The 19410-nt window shown below is 38.5% G+C and overlaps 1 protein-coding gene across 1 annotated transcript in view; it reads right to left on the bottom strand.

Annotated features, from left to right (window-relative positions):
- Nucleotides 1-499: 499 nt before the first annotated feature.
- The window catches only part of LOC146004659 (transmembrane protein 42), a 165732-nt gene continuing 146821 nt past the window's right edge, over nt 500-19410 (bottom strand). The window contains exons 3-4 of the mRNA XM_083143572.1: nt 13990-14144; nt 500-2159 (exon numbers count right to left, since the gene is read on the bottom strand). Coding sequence (XP_082999698.1) covers nt 14013-14144 — 132 coding nt within the window. The 3' untranslated portion in view covers nt 500-2159; nt 13990-14012. The remainder of the gene's footprint in view (nt 2160-13989; nt 14145-19410) is intronic.

The following is a 19410-nucleotide window of genomic DNA, read 5'->3' as shown; positions in this document are numbered from 1 at the left end:
ATATGCCTCATTTGCCTCCTGACGAAAAATATCTTTCTTTCCCCTCCCTGGAAAAAAATCCTGCAGACATTCATGCAAGGAAGGTGTGGAAATGTTAACTCGAGCCTTGGGGGCCAGCCTTATAGTTACATGGTGGCACTTCAGCAATGTAACAACAGGGGGCAGGGTGACATCAAGTTCAGGTGGGGCATGATGGCATAAAAGGAGCAGTATAGAATTCAGAAAATAATTGAATTCAATCATTTAACATGTATTGCATCAGTCTTTCCTGCAGGAACTAGCTCAATCAGCTGGTTCCCAATGGTTGCATAAAAAGAAAGCAATAATGAATTCAGTTTTTGAATGTGTATCTTATCTTCCATGCAAAAAGTAAATTATCTCTAGTTCAGCAGGTTCCCGATGGTGGCATTGAAAATAAAGGAATATTCACTTTCTTTTATTATTATTATATTATAAACAGTATTTTAACATGTAACTTACAAATCTTTCCAGAAGGGAGTGAATTAACTTTAGTTCAGCTAGTTCCCGGTGGTGGCATACAAAGCAATATTGAATTCAGTCTCTTATCATGTATGTAATGATAACATGATCATCTTGAAATCAAGGAGTCCCGGATTTCATACCCGTTGGAAGCACATCCCATTTTAAACTGTTACAAATCTTTCCCTATAGACAGTTCTCGATGGCATCCTTAAAAAAAGGCAATACTGAAGTCAGTCTTTTAACCTGTATCCAGGCTCAGTTGGACCTATATCAGACAAGAGCAGTGAATACCTAGTAGTGTATAGTATAACTTTGGAAATGAACAATAAACATTGTCTTGACAATTTTGCAAGTTTTTACTACAATTTCCATATAATAAGTAAGGTATTTGTGGCCGTAATACCAGAATTTTATTACGGGAGGGGGGGTGTCATCCCTTACCAACACGGGTGTTGCCAGAAATATTTGTAAGAGGGGGGGGGGTTAGGCCATAGATAAAACTTGATTAGTACAAATAATTCCTGAAGCTGTAAAAGTCTCATTACTGTAAGTTAATTGCAATATTTGAGGCAAGAAAATAAATTAATTCATCCGATAACAGATCCAAATACCTTTACCGTATCAAGTTTCTCAGAAACAACAGACATGGCATTACATTCACTGACTCAAACAATTTTAGTGAACATAGTTCTCATTATTAATAAACCTCCAAATGGGCACCTTGAGTGGTTTCACAATATCAAGTCTATTGATGAATTCACTCAACCCGTTGCGGATCATACGCCACAGCCTCCTCGATCTTGGACTTCAATTTCACCAAGCCCGTAACTTTCTTGCTGTACAACTCCACACATAAAGAAATCTTGTATTATTTTGATGTATGTACCGATAGTGAACAGTTACAGGAGATTTTGTTTCCCACAATCACAACACACACACTGCCTTTTACTGCACTGTCGCCATTGTACTGTTTTCCCGCAATGCATGATGTTACAAAGTGTTGCCAAGTACATGGAAGAAATTATTTGAGATGTTCTTTATATTAATACTAAAGACCTCCACTCCACTTGCATAGGAAGTTTTTATGGACAACATTTATGGGATGAATAATATCTGGACACGCTGTATTACACAAAACAAAGAATTAAATTATTCAAAATTATTAACTATCATTGCCCTAATTTTTATGCGAATATGGTACCATTACTATATTACCTTACACAACACACAAAAAACACATAGGTTCAAAAATATAACAAAACTTTAATGTCTGGAAGCAATTCCATACTTTTCACAAATTGTTACTATAACAGCATATAAGTAACATACTAAAAGTACAATGTTCTGACAGTATTGAAGATGTGCAAGGTTCTGTTTGAAGCTCTCCATTTTTTTGGCACAACAAAGTCTTGCTCCATGTCTGAAGGGTGGTCCATCAACACTACTGACTTTAAAGGATCATCAGGTATTCATAAAACAAGTGAACGTTATGATAAAAACATTGACAATCTGTCCAAGCTTTCGGCTTGATCTCGAAGTCATTATCAAGGCTGGTCAAAAGACTGAGACAAAGCAGCAACTCCAATGTCACTCCTTGCTGCTGTGTCAGCAGAAACATGTTGCTGCAGTCGTCCAGTGTTGGCAGGTACTGGCGTATTCTAGTTGATTGTATTGAACTAAGTGGAATAAAGGTTCCCAAATAAGTTATTATTGAGGTTATTTGGATTTTGAATATGTGCACACTTTCTTTAACAATATGGCATGTGTTAGAAAGGAAATAATCTGGTAGTAATAGGTGATGGGTTACTCTTAGGAATGGCCAAATCTGGATATCAAATATTCTGATGGATATATGGATTATCCAGATATCCAAATTGTCCAGATTATATGCATATCTGAATTACCCAGATTATCCAAAATGTTCGGATATCCGAATGTGTGCATCATCTGGACAGTTTTATTGTTTATCTATACTGGTCAAAAACAGTTTTGCATATAAAAAAAATAATTTCTGCATCCCCGAAGCCACACATGTCGATACCTCTGACTAGGGCAATGAAAGTAAAAACACAAAAGATAGTTAAAGAAAATTCTGAATGATATAACCAAAGAAACAAAGTGGTTTTCCTAACCAAAGTAAGATGCAACCAAAAGATCACCAATTACCAAGGTGAGTAAACCTTCAGTAACGTGTGCGGCCTCCACGAACACGTAGACATTCTCGAACACGACGGGGCATGCTGAAAACCAGGTTATCCAATGCATCTTGTGGAAGATTGTCCCGTTCCTGAATGGCAGCGTGTATCAGTTCACGTAGGGTTTGTGGTGGGTGAGGGCGGTTGCAATGGCACGTTTCAGAAGGTGCCAGGCATGTTCCATACAATTCATATCGAGGGAGACTGCTGGCCAGTCCATCCGACGGATTGCATGTCTTCGAAGGAAAATGTCCATTGAACGGACACGGTGAGGACGGGCATTATCGTCCACCAACGTGAATCCTAACGACGGGTCGAAGAACACTGTCTTCGTATGTCTGTGCATCCATAGTACCCTGTATGTGAACTAATGGCGTCCGACGACCCAACATGATTCCTGCCCAGAACAGTGCCGAACCACCCTGTTGCTGGAAGCGTTCCACCATGAACGATTAATTAAAACACTGCTCATTTGCTCTCCAGACACGTATAGTGTTGTCATCGGGGTGCAGACTAACCCGTACTTCATGTGTAAACAGTGTTTGTGAACAATGTTCCTGGGTCCAGTTTTCATGTTGTCTAGCCCATCTTACGCATAGTGCCCTATGTCGTGCAGTGAGTCGGGGAACTTTCAAAGGTCAACGGGCATCAATCCCTATATCGTGCAGTCGGTTTTGCACTGTTTGGGTGGACACCATGATCCCTGAGGCCTCAAGGAGCTCAAATCCGTCTGCGCGCAGAAATACGGATATGCCTGTCTTGTGCAGCTGTTGTTTTTGAGTGGTCTTCCTTCTCTGGGCCTATCTGCTATTGAATAGATTTCCTGGAATTTCTTCCACACTCTAGAAACATCACTTTGATTACAGCCTACCCAATTTGCTACGTCCAGTTGATTCATACCTTCCTGTAGTAGAGTCACTATTCTGATTCTATCCACTGCCGAAAGTGTGTTTCGTGGCATTTCTAAAATGTAAACTCACGCCATGACAACCATTACAACCTTCCTTGAGACGCCCAGTGCTTTATCCTCCCCCTTCTCACGAACCTCGAGACAATCGGTGGGTGAATCACGAGGTTAAAACGTGAAACATGCTTCAAAACCCGGCCACAGACATGTACCTGCTCTTTTGAGTGTTGAATTGGCCTTCGGTTGATGTGTGTGCTTCAAAGGTATGGAGATTTGTGGCGCCAGTGATGCAGAATTGAAAAACTTGCAATATGCAAAACTTTTTTTGAACAGTATATTTTCAGGGCTATCCACATATTCCTTTGTTTGTCATTTGCGTATTTTGCTGTAAGGATTTTCTACAAATCCTTCATCAAATCTGTTCTATCTGGATATTCAGATTATGCAGATATCCAAATTTTCCAGATATATGGATTATCCATTGCATTTCAAAATGGATATCAGATAATTTGAAATCCGAATATCTGCTATCCAGCTTTTGTGGCCATTCCTAGTTTCTGTAACATGTTTAGCCATGTTTATTTGACTCTTCTCAACCACTTCCATTAGTCCAAACAACTCCCCGAACAGTTTGTCAGTGGCAAATAATCCCAGTCAACACACTAACGTTGCCACAACGTTGTATGAATGTTGTATTTATGATGAATGTTGTATGTAGGGGAACAACGTTGTAATAACGTTGCCACAACGTTGTATGCTTGTTGCATTTATGAAGAATGTTGTATGTAGGGGAACAACGTTGTGATAACGTTGCATCAACGTTGCAAAAAACATTCCACTGAATACGCTTTAGTTTGGATGATCACCACCATTAGCGCCACAAGCGTCAGATCGGAGTGTTTTGTTTAATCTGAATTTGTGTGTGCACTGACCACCAAACCTTATATTTCCTACAGCGTACACTAGATGGCAGTGCGACTCAAATGCAAAACAAACATAACTTTTAGTAACACAAATAAGGATACTTTCGATTGTAATTAGTGAAAAAATGTGTTTTATTATCCTTCGAAAGATGTGTGAATATTGAAGTTGTAAGGAAGATCAGAAAATGAAATGTGTTGAATACAAGTGAAACTCCCATGATAAATATTTTTATTCCAGACTATATAATCAGGAGCTAAGTACTGCAAAAAGAAACTGATTACCAGGTGTAGTTAGAGATTAGTTAATTCATCACAATCTCCAGACTAACAATTGTCTATTTTGGTGGAGCAGGAAAAGTTTTTATAATATGTAGAGAGAAACTGTGACGTTACAAACATGAGTTTTTCCTGTTACGCATATGTATTATATACAAAAAGGGCTTGGCAAGATTGCTAATAGCTTACCATGCGAAATAACCATATTTTAAATATGCATTGTTATATTCATAAATTACACAGGCAGCAAGGTAATGTTAACCCCTGACATACCTAACGTTGCTACAATATGTTGTGACAACGTTGTCAACCAACGTTGAAAAAAATGACCCTTAAACGTTGACACAACGTTTTCACAACGTTGTATCAACATACATTCAACGTTGTAACAACGTTAGGTATGTTAGGGGCTAACGTTGCCACAACGTTGTGGTAACATTACCTTGTTGACTGGGAAGGTTTCGAAAATGAGGGTCAGTGAATGTTGTACTTTTTACAGCATGTGCCTTCTCGTGTAGTATTTAATTTTTGCTATTCGTACTAAATGTGAGTGATTTTCTTTTATTCTTTATGTCACATAGATTAAATACAAGTTAAATAGAGATATATCTTCAAGCGAGGACAGTGTAGGTGTAATTAGTGATTTCAATGAAAGTGACAGTGACCCAAGTGTAGAAAATATTGAGCATAATGACCATTCTGATGAGAATGAGATTGAAAATGATGGTGAAAATTTAGAAGATGGAAGTTTACAATTTCAACAATGTGTTGATACAGAATTGGTAAGAATATAAAAACTATTTGGTGCACGACAATGCTGGCCTTTGGCCCTTTTCTATGTACGTACGAATTTGGCAAGTATAAATGCTAGAGTTCTAATATTCAATGAGATTGGCAAATCTCCTCAGAGAAGAAGAATGTTCCAAAAGATTCTGGCAATGAATTTGAATTTCAAAACTTCCCCAAGGCATTTTTTTTATCTCGCTATCGCCAACCTATTCATAATATTGAAGTGGAACGAGACGGACCTCTGAAAAAAAGAGGAACATATTGGATCTGTGGGAAAAAAATCGATGAAATGTGACAAGTGTACTTGATTTATTTGTTAGCAGCAAGACCAGAAACAAAAAAAAATGCTTAAAGTGATGGTAACCTAGGGAATTCAGCCATCAATTGACATATTATATTTGAACCATTTCTACTTTTATAATTTCATTGTTTGTGTAATTTTGCATTCATTTTTATTTGTTTACATTTTGTTTTCATGTAAGTTCAAGCAAATAATTACGAGGCTTATTCGGAAAGTAAGTACAGAAAGGGTGTAAAAATACAGTAAAATAGTTTCATACCTTTTTTATTTGCATTGCATTCTACAGACCTTAAACTACTTTTCTACGTAGTTTCCACCATTGTTCAAGCATTTGTCATAGCGTGGCACTAGTTTTTGTATCCCATCATCATAGAATGTTCCCGCCTGTGACGAAAGCCATCTATGTACTGCTGCTTCGACATCGTCATCCTCGTCGAAATGCTGACCAGCAAGAAACTTCTTCTTCAGATGAAGAAAGAGATGGTAGTCACTAGGTGCCAAGTCAGGGCTGTTGGTGGATGAACAAATTGTTCCCAGCCGAATGACGTGATAAAATTTTGAGTTTATTGGGCCGTATGCGGATGAGCATTGTCGTGAAGCAACACAATGCCTTCGCTAAGCATTCCGAGTCTTTGTTTTGAATTGCACGACGCAGCCGGATTAATGTGTCACAGCAGGCATCTTTGTTGGTGGTCTGTCCTCTAGGCAAGAATTCAACCACTCTTGCATTGAGAAAACAAATCACAGAACGGACTTCCCAGTCGGCGGGCCGATTGATTTTCTTGAACATTTCAAACCTTCATAAACCTATGAAGAAAAAGCATGACCTGCTCCCACGCGTGCCTGTGGCTAACTAACGGATGAAGGACGTCAGCGAGAACTCTCACGGTCACGACTGCATCGCTATAGCAGCAATATTTGCAAACAGTACTTACTTTACAAATACACCTCGTAAAATAATCTAATGAATAACTTCAGTTCTATCGTATTTTTGAAAACAATCTAGTCACCAGTATAAAATTATAAAATAATCTTACCCAATAAAAATAAATTAAAACTAATTAAATATATATATATAAATAAAACATAGTCAAGCAGCACAAATTAAATTAAGCTTCTGAAAGTAGCCATTTACATATGTTGTAAAAAAATACAAACGCGACTGCTCGCATAAGCGAAATAAGTGCGCATCCTGAATGGTTAATGGGTCTTTTGCACTGTCCTGTATACTTCTTGTCGCGCTCGCATTTTAAACTGTACATTCCTGAGACCTGGAGACCCTGGAATGTCAGTTCTCAGTGTGTTCTGTAACTTCATGTTCGCTCTCTTGTACAATTATGTTATTGCTGTTACACCAAAATGACTAGATGAGGAGTTTGCTTCCCTATTGATGTTTCTGTTGAGCAGGTTTAGTATTTTGAGAGTTGGGCAAGATATTTAACGAAAAATGGCATCCTGTGCCATGATAAAGTAAGGAATGGCCAAGCAAGTTCCTAACATATGCATGGAATGATTGATTTTTATAGCATGGGCACATCAGCACATATGCTATTTTTGCCCATTGCGCAATATTAAAACAAAATTGAGGACAGACCCGTAACAAGAAAATAAAATATCTCTGTTAAAAAGTTCCTTACTCAATTTTTAAAACTGATTCATTCTTTCATTACTTAATAATAACAAAACTATACTGTCTCCGAGGAAAAATCTCCTTACCTATCAAAATCTCAGGCTGAAAAGGGACATTGAGAGCACACAAGGACAAACACAGGCTGTAGGTCCAGATACCAGAGCCTCGTTGGGCTGCAAGAAGCTGTCACCAGAGTGTACTAGGAGGAAGTGAGTTTGACTTTTGGATGCCTTACCAGGTCACACCCTACACGCCCAGTTATGCATTGAAAAAACATGTCCATCACTAACTATAGTCTACAGAACATACTAACTATGTGATACCACTGGTGATTTCTCTGGGTGTGCAAGTTGTCTGTCAAAGCCCAAAGGAAAATGAAATAAAGAAGAAAGTATCTGTACTTTTATAAATTATGATGTTTGGCGTTTTTCTTTAATTGTTAGTTTCGAGCACCCGGTAGTTTTCGAACGCGGCACAGCAGGCAGTGGTTGTCAGACAGGCAGATCGGTCCGGGATGGGCAGGACGTTGGCGAGGAAATCCAATGTCTTACCACTGCCAAAACATAGGATGACCGCGCATGCGCACCCTGCTACCCACATCCATGGTTAGCTTCTTAAGGCGTTGTATTTGTTCCCAACGATTTGGCTTTTCATTCACCCTGCGTTGTTTTGCTCGTGATTGTTGTGCATTATTTTTTAAACGTGTGGTGTGAAGTGATGTGATTATTTTAAGATGGAGAATAGTGAAAGTGTTGTGCAAAAGTATTTAAATAATTCCTTCTCTTCGCTTTCGTATTCGGAGAAGAAACAAGTGATTGACAATGGTCGACCATGTCCGAATCTCACGATGTCAACATGTGTTAAAACAAAAAGTGGAGCTGGAAAAGGTTTTGAGAGACATTTCCGAAAAGAACTCCATGAAATTTTAGACTGACTTTGCGGGTGTGATGTGGTGAATAAATTTTACTGTTGGACATGTTTATTATTCTCGACTAAAAAAAGTGTTTGGAATTATCGAGGGTATGCGGATTCGAATCATCTCAATACTGCAGCGAAAAAAACCCAGTGAGTCTGAATTGCATCTATCTAGTATCTTTAAATTTAGTAGTTTTGTTGCCACCCCTACTAGAATTGACGTTCTTTTGGATACTCAACGAAAAGTTGAAATAGAGCTACACAATGAAAAAGTAAAAAAGAACAGGGAAATATTAAAGAGGTTGATTAACGCCGTCTGCTATTTAGCAAAGCAAGAACTGCCATTCCGAGGCCATGAGGAAAATGCAGCAGCTCTAAATAAGGGCAATTACATGGAATTCCTTATTGCAAGTGCCGAGTTTGATCCCTCATTAAAAGAACATTTATTACATTCTACAGATTTTCGCGGTACTTCGGCAGGCATCCAAAATGCTCTAATAAATTCAGTTTCGGATGTTCTGAGAAATGAACTCTACAATGAAATTCAAAACACAGACTTTGTGACTATTATGGTCGATGAAACATCAGACATTAGCAATAAATCTCAGGTGTCAATCGTGTTACATTTTTTTTGGCCTCACAGAAAAAAAATCATTCAAAGATTTCTTGGAATTCATGACATGAGTGCTGATAAAACTGCAGGAGCTCTTTTTAGTCATGACTGAAATGATGGATAAATATAATTGTGGGGATAAATTAATTGCCCAGACATACGATGGATCTTCGGTAATGAAGGCCATTTGAATGGCCTTCGAAACAAAGTTTTGGAAAAGTATCCGAGAGCTTTTTTTAGCATTGTTATGATCATGTCAACTTGGTGCTGCGACAACCGGTAGAATGTAACAAAGAGCTTAAGATGTTCTTTTGTGGTCTTAAATCACTGCCTACGTTTTTCTCTCATTCTCCAAAGTTTGTCTTATCTCCATCGAGAAAGAATTACTTTATAAGCTGCGAGAAGGGGATAAATCCAAATTTTATGGCGGTGATCAGCACATTTCACTCTAAAGAAAGAAGAATAGAGCAAGTAACTGTAAGAAATGAGCAGTTGATTTTTCAAAATGTACTTTTTGGAAGGATAAGTGAGGGTAAGGGAAAAACTGGGAATGTGAACGTGTATTTTAGCGGTTTTGTGATGAACGGGTCATTCATATGTCCAGGGTGTTTTTGTAGGTGGTGATGGGAGTTCCAGCAACCCCTCTGGTTGCAAACTTTTAGCCGAAGTGGGTTGTTAAATATATAACACACACAATATCCCAAGTTACTAGAATTTCTCCCCCACTGGAATTAGAAATGTCCACATACGTTAAGATCATTGAAACTCTTGCTTTAAAAATTAATTGTATGACAAAAGTATTGAACATTAATTTTCTCGTTTAAACTGTTCTTTGGCAGTCCTTGCTTCTCCTTACCCTTCAAATATATTAATATTTTAAATGAAGTATTTACTTAATTTATGTAATTTAATGTTTTTCTAAATATTTCTAAATTTACACCAAAAATGTTCGGAGAAAATTTGTAATATTTGTTCACAGAAATGAGAGAGGAAGGGGTTAACATTCCTTCTTTGCCAACGCCTTACGTTCAGGGTCAGGAGACGCCACTGTGTGATACTAGGGTTCAACACACAACACCAAAATGGTAAGTTTGTTTGAATAGTAAATATGAGTTGCTTTTCCTCAAAATGACTGATGTAAGAGGAAAGGCAAAGAGTGACACAATATGTTCAGGGATTGGTCATATCAACGACACAGAGTCGGTATACAAGTTCCATAATTAGAAAGTTATTTTTCTTGTCTTTTGGGGGGTGGAGGGAGTTAGGCCACCTATGAAGGCCTATGTCCACACACTGTATATTCTAGGTGTTTTGGTGGCTGAACGCATTGAAGAATTGGTTAATGTTCTTGCCAGTCCTCCTGCATGGATGGCCGTGCGGTGTAAGGTGCTGCGCTTTGGGCTCTGACTGCAGGATGTCATGCGTTCGAGTCTGCCTGGGTTCAGTCTCTGGGTTTTCAGCCTGTGTATAGGACCGGTGGCAATCCACCATTGTGAGGAAACTGGGGAGCTACGAGTGAGTAGCGTAACCCAGTCACAGATATCTCCTACAAAGGCTGAGGGTTTGACGTGCTGACCCCACGTCACCCCATTACTGGTTGAAGATCTCCACACCTGTAGGTAGGATGTGGGAGACTGGCAGTCAGGAAATAAGCCAAGGACCTTACGGGCTGTAGAGCCATGGGTTGTTGTTATTATTAGTAATGTTCTTGACACTGAAAGGACCATGTTCAGATTCGTATCCAGGTGATGGCATGGCTGCTTCTTGTTACGTATCCAAGGAACATTCATCTTCAACGTGATGATCAGTCAGAAGTGCAAGAAAAATGATACAAGGGATAGTTGGAAGAAAAGTCTCCGTACGTGTATTCCCAGAAAGCATGGTGATTTAGGTTGTTTTTTTGTTTTTTTTGCATGTACGCATTGCTTGCATTGTAGTTTGACAATCAAACTAAAAATAAATGTCTTATGAAGGGAGCGTGTGTTCTCCTGAAACGTCACAATGAAAAACTGTGTTCTTATGCTTGTAATAATCGTAAACTACAAGAGAAATGATTTAAGGTTTGGTTGTATGTTGTGCTTATATGGGCATCATCCTTCTTTTGTTGTCTGATGTATGACCTTTTTCTTGTAGAGGGCACCAGCATACTGCTGTGTTGAAGACAGGAAGCGTTGAGAAGTGTGTGCCTGGCCAGCATGGAGAACAGAGGTGTGTGGACAAAGGATGAAGTGCAAGTTGTTCTCCTCTACGAATGGGCACGTGGGACTTCTGGTACGGAAATACACTACCGGTTGGTGGAAGTGTATGGGCCTCACGTAATGTCAAAGCAAATGGTGCAGCGATAGTGTCAGCAATTTCGAGATGGCTAGGAGGTCATGGATGATGCGAGAGCCATGCGGCTGTTCACAGCCACTGGAGGGCAACATCAGGCATATTCACGAGCTGATTCAAGGGAACAGGCATTTGACTGTTCATGGCGTTGCCACTGAACTTCAACTTCATCTGTAAAAAGGGACACACATTTTTACGAACAGGGTTCCTTGAAACTTGTGAAGCGGTATGACATGTGTCTGAATGTCGTTGGGGATTATGTTGAAAAATAATGTAACGGTGCCTCTTTCTGCTCATGTCATGTTCCTTCTCCTGAATAAAACTCTCTGCAGATGGCAGACTAGGGAAACTTTTTTCCTTCAGACTCTCTGTCATACAACATGAAAGTACATAACCATAACCCATGGTGCAACAGCCCATGAGGGGCAGGGAATACCGACTGCCAGCCTCACTACCATCTACCGAGGTGGGAGATCATCCAACCGGTTACAGGGTGATGTGTGGTCAGCACGATGAACCTCCAGTTGTTGTTGTAGGTTTTCATGACCAGATTCCGCTACTCATTCGTAGCTCCCGAAATGTCCTCACTATGGTGGGTGGTCACCGGTCCCATCCACAGGCTGAAATCTCAGGAGAAAAGTTGTTACGCCTCCCCATCCCCAGGAGACTCGAACCAGCATGCATCCCGTATTCAGAGCCCGAAAAATGACGCCTTAGACTGCACAGCCATGGTGTGGGACAGATAAAAGTACAAAATTTCTTTATTCTTGATTACTTTCCAACAAGGACCCCTTGAGGGAGGAGGGACAAAACATACTGCACTATACCACTGATCATACCACACCATTCAGCATAGTTTCAGAATTGAAATGAAGCTTTCTTTATCGCATTGTGTGGTGACTTAAGTAAAATTATGTTTTAGCTGAAGACAGAGTTAGATGCAAATTAGATGTTCGAATTGAGTCTTCCAAAATACAGACTAAACACTTTGCAAATATTATGGAAATTAGATGGAACTAATTGTATAGAACAGCTGTTGTTCCCGAGGATGTTCAAGACTCCAGCATAAATATTCACATGTGTGGAGTGTAGGTGCGACTTAATTCTTTTCTGAAGTTGAACAAATGATGTAACTATTTCCTTATTTAATTTTACTCATTTAAAAGAATAGTTATACAACTTTTTGGTATCTTCATCATGGAAAAATATGTACTTGTTTTACGTAAGAAGGGAAAAGGCATGTGTACAGTTACAAGAATATTGCCAGCGTCGACTTACTGAAAAACATGCTGAAATTCTTACAACTTACATTCTATTGTGGAAAACAACCTTGCATCTCTTGATTTTCACCACTGCCTGGTTTGACTGCCAAATATGAATGTAAATTATAGGAATTTTAGGATGTATTTTACAGATTTCGTAAAAAATGCAAATTTTATTCTGACTGTACCAAGAGCGGTTGGTGGCTTCCAAATAGATGTAATTGGAAACATTTTTCTTCCTTTTTTGCATTCTGTAGCTTCAGTCCTGATTAGCCTTTCTGTTTTTATGCATCAAGCGGACTTAAAACAACAAGAACAACTTTTCTGCATTCAGAATTTTTCGCATGGGCCCATGACTGTCATGCAAGGGTCATTCAACGTTGACCGAGACATTTGTGCATAAAAAAGGGGTGATAAAATTGCCAGAGGATGGAGCCCTTTAAAGAGCATCTGAGAAGCAAGAAATTAAGACAGAGGAAATACTGAAAAAAAATATGTCCTGCAGTGGCTACAAGAGCACTTTTACTACACCAAAGGAATCAGGGAACTTCCACAATGATGGTAGTGGTGCCACAGGAAAAACTTTGAAAAGCAGGTCTGCTTTGGTGCTTGTAGGACTTTCCAATTCTTACCTAGAAATAAAAGTCTCAGTCAAAGGAAGCAGCAACTAGTGGTTATTTTGGTCATGCTGAAAGAAGTCCCTTATGTGTCCCTTTACTGCAAACAACAGCCTGAAGACAGTCTAACTGCCAGTTATCAGTTCTGCACACAAATCTCCTCCAGATGATATTGCAACAGGAACATCTCAAACCCAAACATTCAACATTCAGGTGAAGCTGTGCTGAAATCCCATGTATGTGCTTTAGCTACGAAAGCAATATATTCTATATGTTCATTATAACTCACTTTTTTACATTCCTTACCTAATTTCCATGTGCAGGTTTTTTTGCAAGCACACCAAATACATACACGTTAAACAATTTGTGAGCATTTTGTTGCAAATTCAAGTGAATATTAGGGGTGGCACAAATTACTTGGTACTCTATTTGTATTTGCCAGTAACAACAACTTGGATCTACAGTTAAAATGGGATCTGAATCACCATGTGCCTCCACCGGGTATCAAACACAAGACCACATGATTACAACGTGACAATGCTACCACTACGCCATCGGGGAGGCCAAACTACTCTGCTTTTTTTTTCAGGTGGGGGGGGGGTTACATAAACATATAATTTATATGTCCTACTTTTGTAGGGTGCATGTCTGAATATGTAGTTTCTTGTTCAAAGCAAAACCATTTGCAGTCAGAAACATTAAAGAATTAAAACTCTACCATTAATAGGAAATGCATGTTTTACTTACTGACAAAATAGTATGAGGATTCCTCACTTGGCCTTCTTGGAGCTGGACTCTTTCTCTCCCTGGCTGATGAGGACCAATCCCAGAATGACCAAAATCGTTCCACACCACCACAGCATAGACGTGGCTTCTTTAAAGAATAAGATGCCCAGGGCAGCCTGAAAGAGAAGTCACAACTTCAGCAATCATTCTTTATGGTTGCACACATTTCATTCAATAACATTTCAAACAAAACACTAAAACAGGGTATCCTCACAAAGGAATTAACCTAAAATATTCTGACATGAAATTATGAGAATTTGTACAATGCAAATTTCAAACACTGTTTAGTTGCATTTATAACTTGTTTCTAAAACAAAAAAAAAAGCATTTAAAAAGAGAGTGGCAAGATTCGTTAGATAGAGTTAAACACAACAACAAACTTTGAAAGAAATACTTATCATGTATTCAGAGGAAATCAACACTCCGACATAACACTACTCAACAAACACATGTGTAGCTACAATTTAAAATTCTTTAAAAATATTCAAACGACAATTTTGAACCAATATCTGACCATCACTTATTAATTTATTATGAAATGTTATTAATTTTAATTTTCACTTATTTCCGTACAAAACCGCCACCAACCATATTTCTTATGTTTATGTTGCAGTCCCAGGTGAGTCCAAACATTATAAAAAATGTGAAGTGTCACTGGCCCTTCATTTATTCTGTAAGATCCTCAAAATTGAAATTTTTGAACAAAAATGAAAAGCTTGAAGCTCTGTAACCCAAATGGAGAACAGAGGAAAAATCTGAAATTTCCAGCACAGTGAAACTTCTTGAGGCTCAAATATCAAAATTTGGTGAAGTTGGTTCTTCGAATCATCACCATCCTTTGCCGTTTCCTGCCTCTGGCTGGGTCTGCATAGAAGTGAAGCCTCTCCATTTTTTCCTGGTCTTCCACCACTCCTCTCTTTCCAAGGTGTTCCAATCTTGCCCTCTCCTCCTAACATTCTCCGCTATCTGCTCTTTCCACCAACATCCTGGTCTCCCCCTTGGCATTATTCCCACTCCTTGTGCATTGTAAGCTCTCACTTGTAGTCTTTCTGCATACACCCTTTTCATTTGTCCAAACCATCTCATCTGTGCCTGAACAATCCTGTCCTGAAGCTTCACCACCCCCACTGTTTGTCAGATCTCCTCATTCCTTATTCTATCCCAATATACTCCTTAGAAATTTCGTCTCCACTGCCTGCATCTTTCTTTTGTCTCCCTCTGTCATTGTCCAAGTCTCTGATCCGTACTTAATTATTGGCACATAGTCATAGGTACGTCCCCGTTCCATATTAAACTTTGAACACTTTGATATAGTCCTTCTCACATTTGTCCTATTCTGTTTACCTTCTCAGATATTCTTCCACTTCTCTCAATTATGCTTTCTAGATATTTGGAGCTCACCACAACCTTCGACTCTTTCATGTCCATCTTTATTCTTGGTTCATTTATGACTCTGTTTCTTGTTATTAGCAGTTCAGTCTTTTCTGCACTGAACTTCATTCCTGCTCTTCTGATTTCCTCATTCCAACTATCAAGCTGTCTCTGTACTTCTTCTTCCCTGTTTCCCCATATTACTAAGTCATCAGCGAACGACATCTCCTCCTCTCCTATCTTCTTCCCCACCTCTTCGTTAATTGCATCCATTGTAATTATGAAGAGCAGTTGGGAAAGAGCACTTCCCTGTTTTAGTCCATTACTTATACTGAACCACTCCGTTCTTCCTACTGGTGTCTTCACACAGCTCTGGTTGGCCTTGTATGTGCTCTGCACTCTGCACACTATCTCTTCCTCGACTCCGTTCTCTCTTAGAGCCTTCCAAATCTTTGTTCTGTCCATGCTATCGTATGCCTTTTCTATATCTAGGAATGCCATAATCAAATCATTTTCATACTCATAATGCCTTTCCTGTAATTGCCTTATGTTGAAAATCAGATCTACCATTCTAAATCCATACTGTTCCTCTCATGTTCAGCTCTGTCACTTCCCTTATCCTTTTCTCTAATATTTTCTCATACACCTTTGCTGAGTGGCACATTAGTGTTATTTGTTTGTAGTTTTTACATGCCTTTCTGTCACCCTTCTTGAATATGGAACTATTAGTCCCTTTGTCCAATCTCTTGGCACTTCTCTCTCTTGCCACACTGTTTTCAACACAGTGTACACCAACTACTCCTGCTCCTAATATCATTTCCACTGGCACTTCATCTAGTCCACGTGTTCTACCTCTATTCATTCTCTTCAGAGCTTCCTCCACTTCTTTCCATGTGAGATTCACTTTTTCCTCCCTCTTTTCTTTCTCCTTCACTTCTTCATGTTTATTTCCTTTTTTTCACATTCAGCAATTTCTCGAAATGATTTCTACACATCTTCTTATTTCTTCATCCTCTTCTACGTTTCCCCTTTCATCCCTTAGCAGCTGTCTCTTCTCCTTTCTCTCATAATCCATACAATACTTTCTTGTTCCCATCTACAACTTCTTCTAGCACTTTAGCCCACTCTTCCATCCACTTTCTTCCTTCCTCCTTTACTACTGTTCTTGCCTCTTTCTTCTTTTCCACGTACTCTTTTCTTGCATTTTGTGATTTAACTTTACACCATTTTCTAAATGCATCATTTTTTTTCACTGATTCCCTAGTTCTTTCATTTCACCATGGTGTTTGTTTCTTCTTTCTTTTCTTGCTTGTCCTTCCACATACCTTTTCAGCTGCCTCTACTAGTTCTGTTTTAAATCTTGTCCATTCTGTTTCTACTCCTTTGGGTTCATCTCTTGGCACTTTTGTTTGCAATATTTGTTGATATTCCTCTTTTATCATCTTATCCTTCAATTCGCACACTCTTATCCTTCTCTTTTGTTCTTCCCTTCTATCTTTTATTTTCCATCTCCTCACATCTCCTACTAATAGCCTGTGGTCACTGTCCAAGTTCTCACTGGGTATTACTTTAATGAGGAATATATTTACAATTAAATTTAGACAATATTAGCCTCTTTCCAATACCAAACAAATCACATGGAATTGCAAAATAAAGTGCAAGACAGCAGGTAAATGAAAGAACATTTATTAAAATGCATAATAAATATGAAACTAAGCATTCAATGTAGATTCATGGAGAGTCAATGCCTTCTAGATTATCTTTTAATGTTTACAGTGAAAATGTTCAAAGCATTATCATTATGAATTTGATTAATTGCTGTGCCTTTGATGAATATTACCAAATCCCTTCTTCATCTTCAATTCAAGGGAACAATTTTGATATACAATATAAGTTCATATCATATGCAAAAATGGACATTTTTTTATATCACTGTAATTCTTTTATCATTTAAGATATTACAATTTATGTAACTTCCTACATTTAACTTTCTGTCATTCTGTTAATGGTGATAATTAAAATTTTATGATGCCCCTCGTATGTCTTTACATGAAAATAATGCTAAAATGGCAGAATTTTGAATAAAATTACTTCTCTACACTTCTTTATGATCATGCACATTGCAAAATAATGTTGAGTTTGGAATTACTCAAAAACAAATTTCAAAAATTATTTCTCGATTCAATATATTATTATTATGCTTCTACAGACACATGGTGGCCGCGGTGGGTCAGTCGGTAACGCATCTGACTACCATGCTAAAGGTCCCGGGTTCGATCCCCGGCCGGTTCAAATCCGGGAACTTTTCTAACGATGGAAGCGGCCCCGGCGCCCACCCAGCGTCGAATAACATGGGTACCTGGGGGAAACCCTGAGGGGTAAAGGCAGTCAGGGGCGTGATGCTGATCACATCACCCCCACTCACGACCGGATCAAGAAAGTGTGGGGCGTTACCCCCACACCCCCTATACGCCTTCACGGCGTGGTGCTATGCACAGGGGAGCACTTTACTTTTTCTACAGACACACTCAAACAGTTGAAGCTGAGCCTTTTGCTAATCAGTTCTCTGGTCTGCTTTTTATTATTTATTTAAATGTTTGCTTTTTTATGTTTTATATGTATTTGAACGTAGGGCACTTGACCTTAATTTTGCCAAGATAAGTTACAGTAATATACAGGATAATTCAAAATGAATGGTGCAATTCTACACAGTTATTATGACGTTACTATTTATGATAGAAAATCAGACAAGGCATCAATATAAAGAAGAACTCTGGAAGTTTTATTACCACTTAGCAGGCTCATTCTGCTTATCCGATGCACCACCGTGATCGCCAGTGTCGTAAAATGGCTAATGACCAGCAGAAGGCGTATTGTGTGTTGGAGCTATCGAGAACTGATTCAATCGTAATGGAGCAAAGACACTGCTGCATGCTTTTCAGTAGTAATGCATATATTTCACCCTTCCAAAAGATTTTCCAAAGTTAGAACTGCAAATTGTTAGTGCCTTCGAAACCGTTGACATCTTGCTGTCTCGTGCATAGCAACTACTTGATTATCGTTTGGACCTTTTCCACGTTTAATCTTTATAATGTGAGTCACGTGAGTAAAACTTCCAGAGGTCTTCTTTATATTGATACCTCGTCTCATTTTTTATTATAAATAGTAACGTCATAATAACTGTAAAGTTGCACTATTCATTTTTTATTACCCTGGATTTGGTTTGGAGCTCTCTCTCCCTTCTTTATATAGAACAGGGATAAATACAAGGAAGAGTCAAATCAAAACATTAAAAGTCTGACAAAAATTACAGGACAGACTGTAAACTGCTCCAATTTACATGAGGTACCAACTGTTTTTTTTTTAAAAAAATCTACCTCAAGACTCTACCTCCACTTTTTGGTTTGAAACAAATCAACTTACAATTAATGAAAATAAAACAGAGAAAATATTTTATTACATTAGGAAATGGCCATGAATGGACTTCCGTAAAACTTCTTGGTTTACACTTAGACTCCAAATTATCCCAAACAAATCACCTATGTTCCAAACTTGCCAGGTTGGTATTTCTACTTAAAAAGCTTAGAACATGCATTACCAAGGATTTGTTGCTGCAATCATATTATGCATTTTTTCCATAGCCGTCTGACTTATGGAATTCTCTTGTGGGGAAACTCATCTGGTGCTGGGGATGTATTTATCTGGCAGAAAAAAGCTTTACAAAGCATGGCAGGAGTCTTTGATCAGTCTGTTTCCTGTAAAAATCTCTTTCAGGAACTAAAAATAATGACTGTGCCAAGCTTATATATATTTACCTGTCTAGTGAATATAAAAGAAAATGTACATAATTATAACGCAAGTCACACTGTGCACAGACACAATACAAGATTCTGTTACAAGCTCGACACACCATCAATCAGATTAAGTAAAACACATAATAGTTATAAGTATTTAGGAATTAAGTTATACAACATGTTACCAGAAGCTGCTCACATTGTCTCCCTTAAAAAA

The sequence above is a fragment of the Lepisma saccharinum genome, chromosome 22 (genome assembly GCF_977018435.1).
Source record: "Lepisma saccharinum chromosome 22, izLepSacc3.1, whole genome shotgun sequence".
Classification (NCBI taxonomy): domain Eukaryota; kingdom Metazoa; phylum Arthropoda; class Insecta; order Zygentoma; family Lepismatidae; genus Lepisma; species Lepisma saccharinum.
Note: the sequence above shows the minus strand (reverse complement) of the source record. Positions and strands in the feature narration are given on the sequence as shown.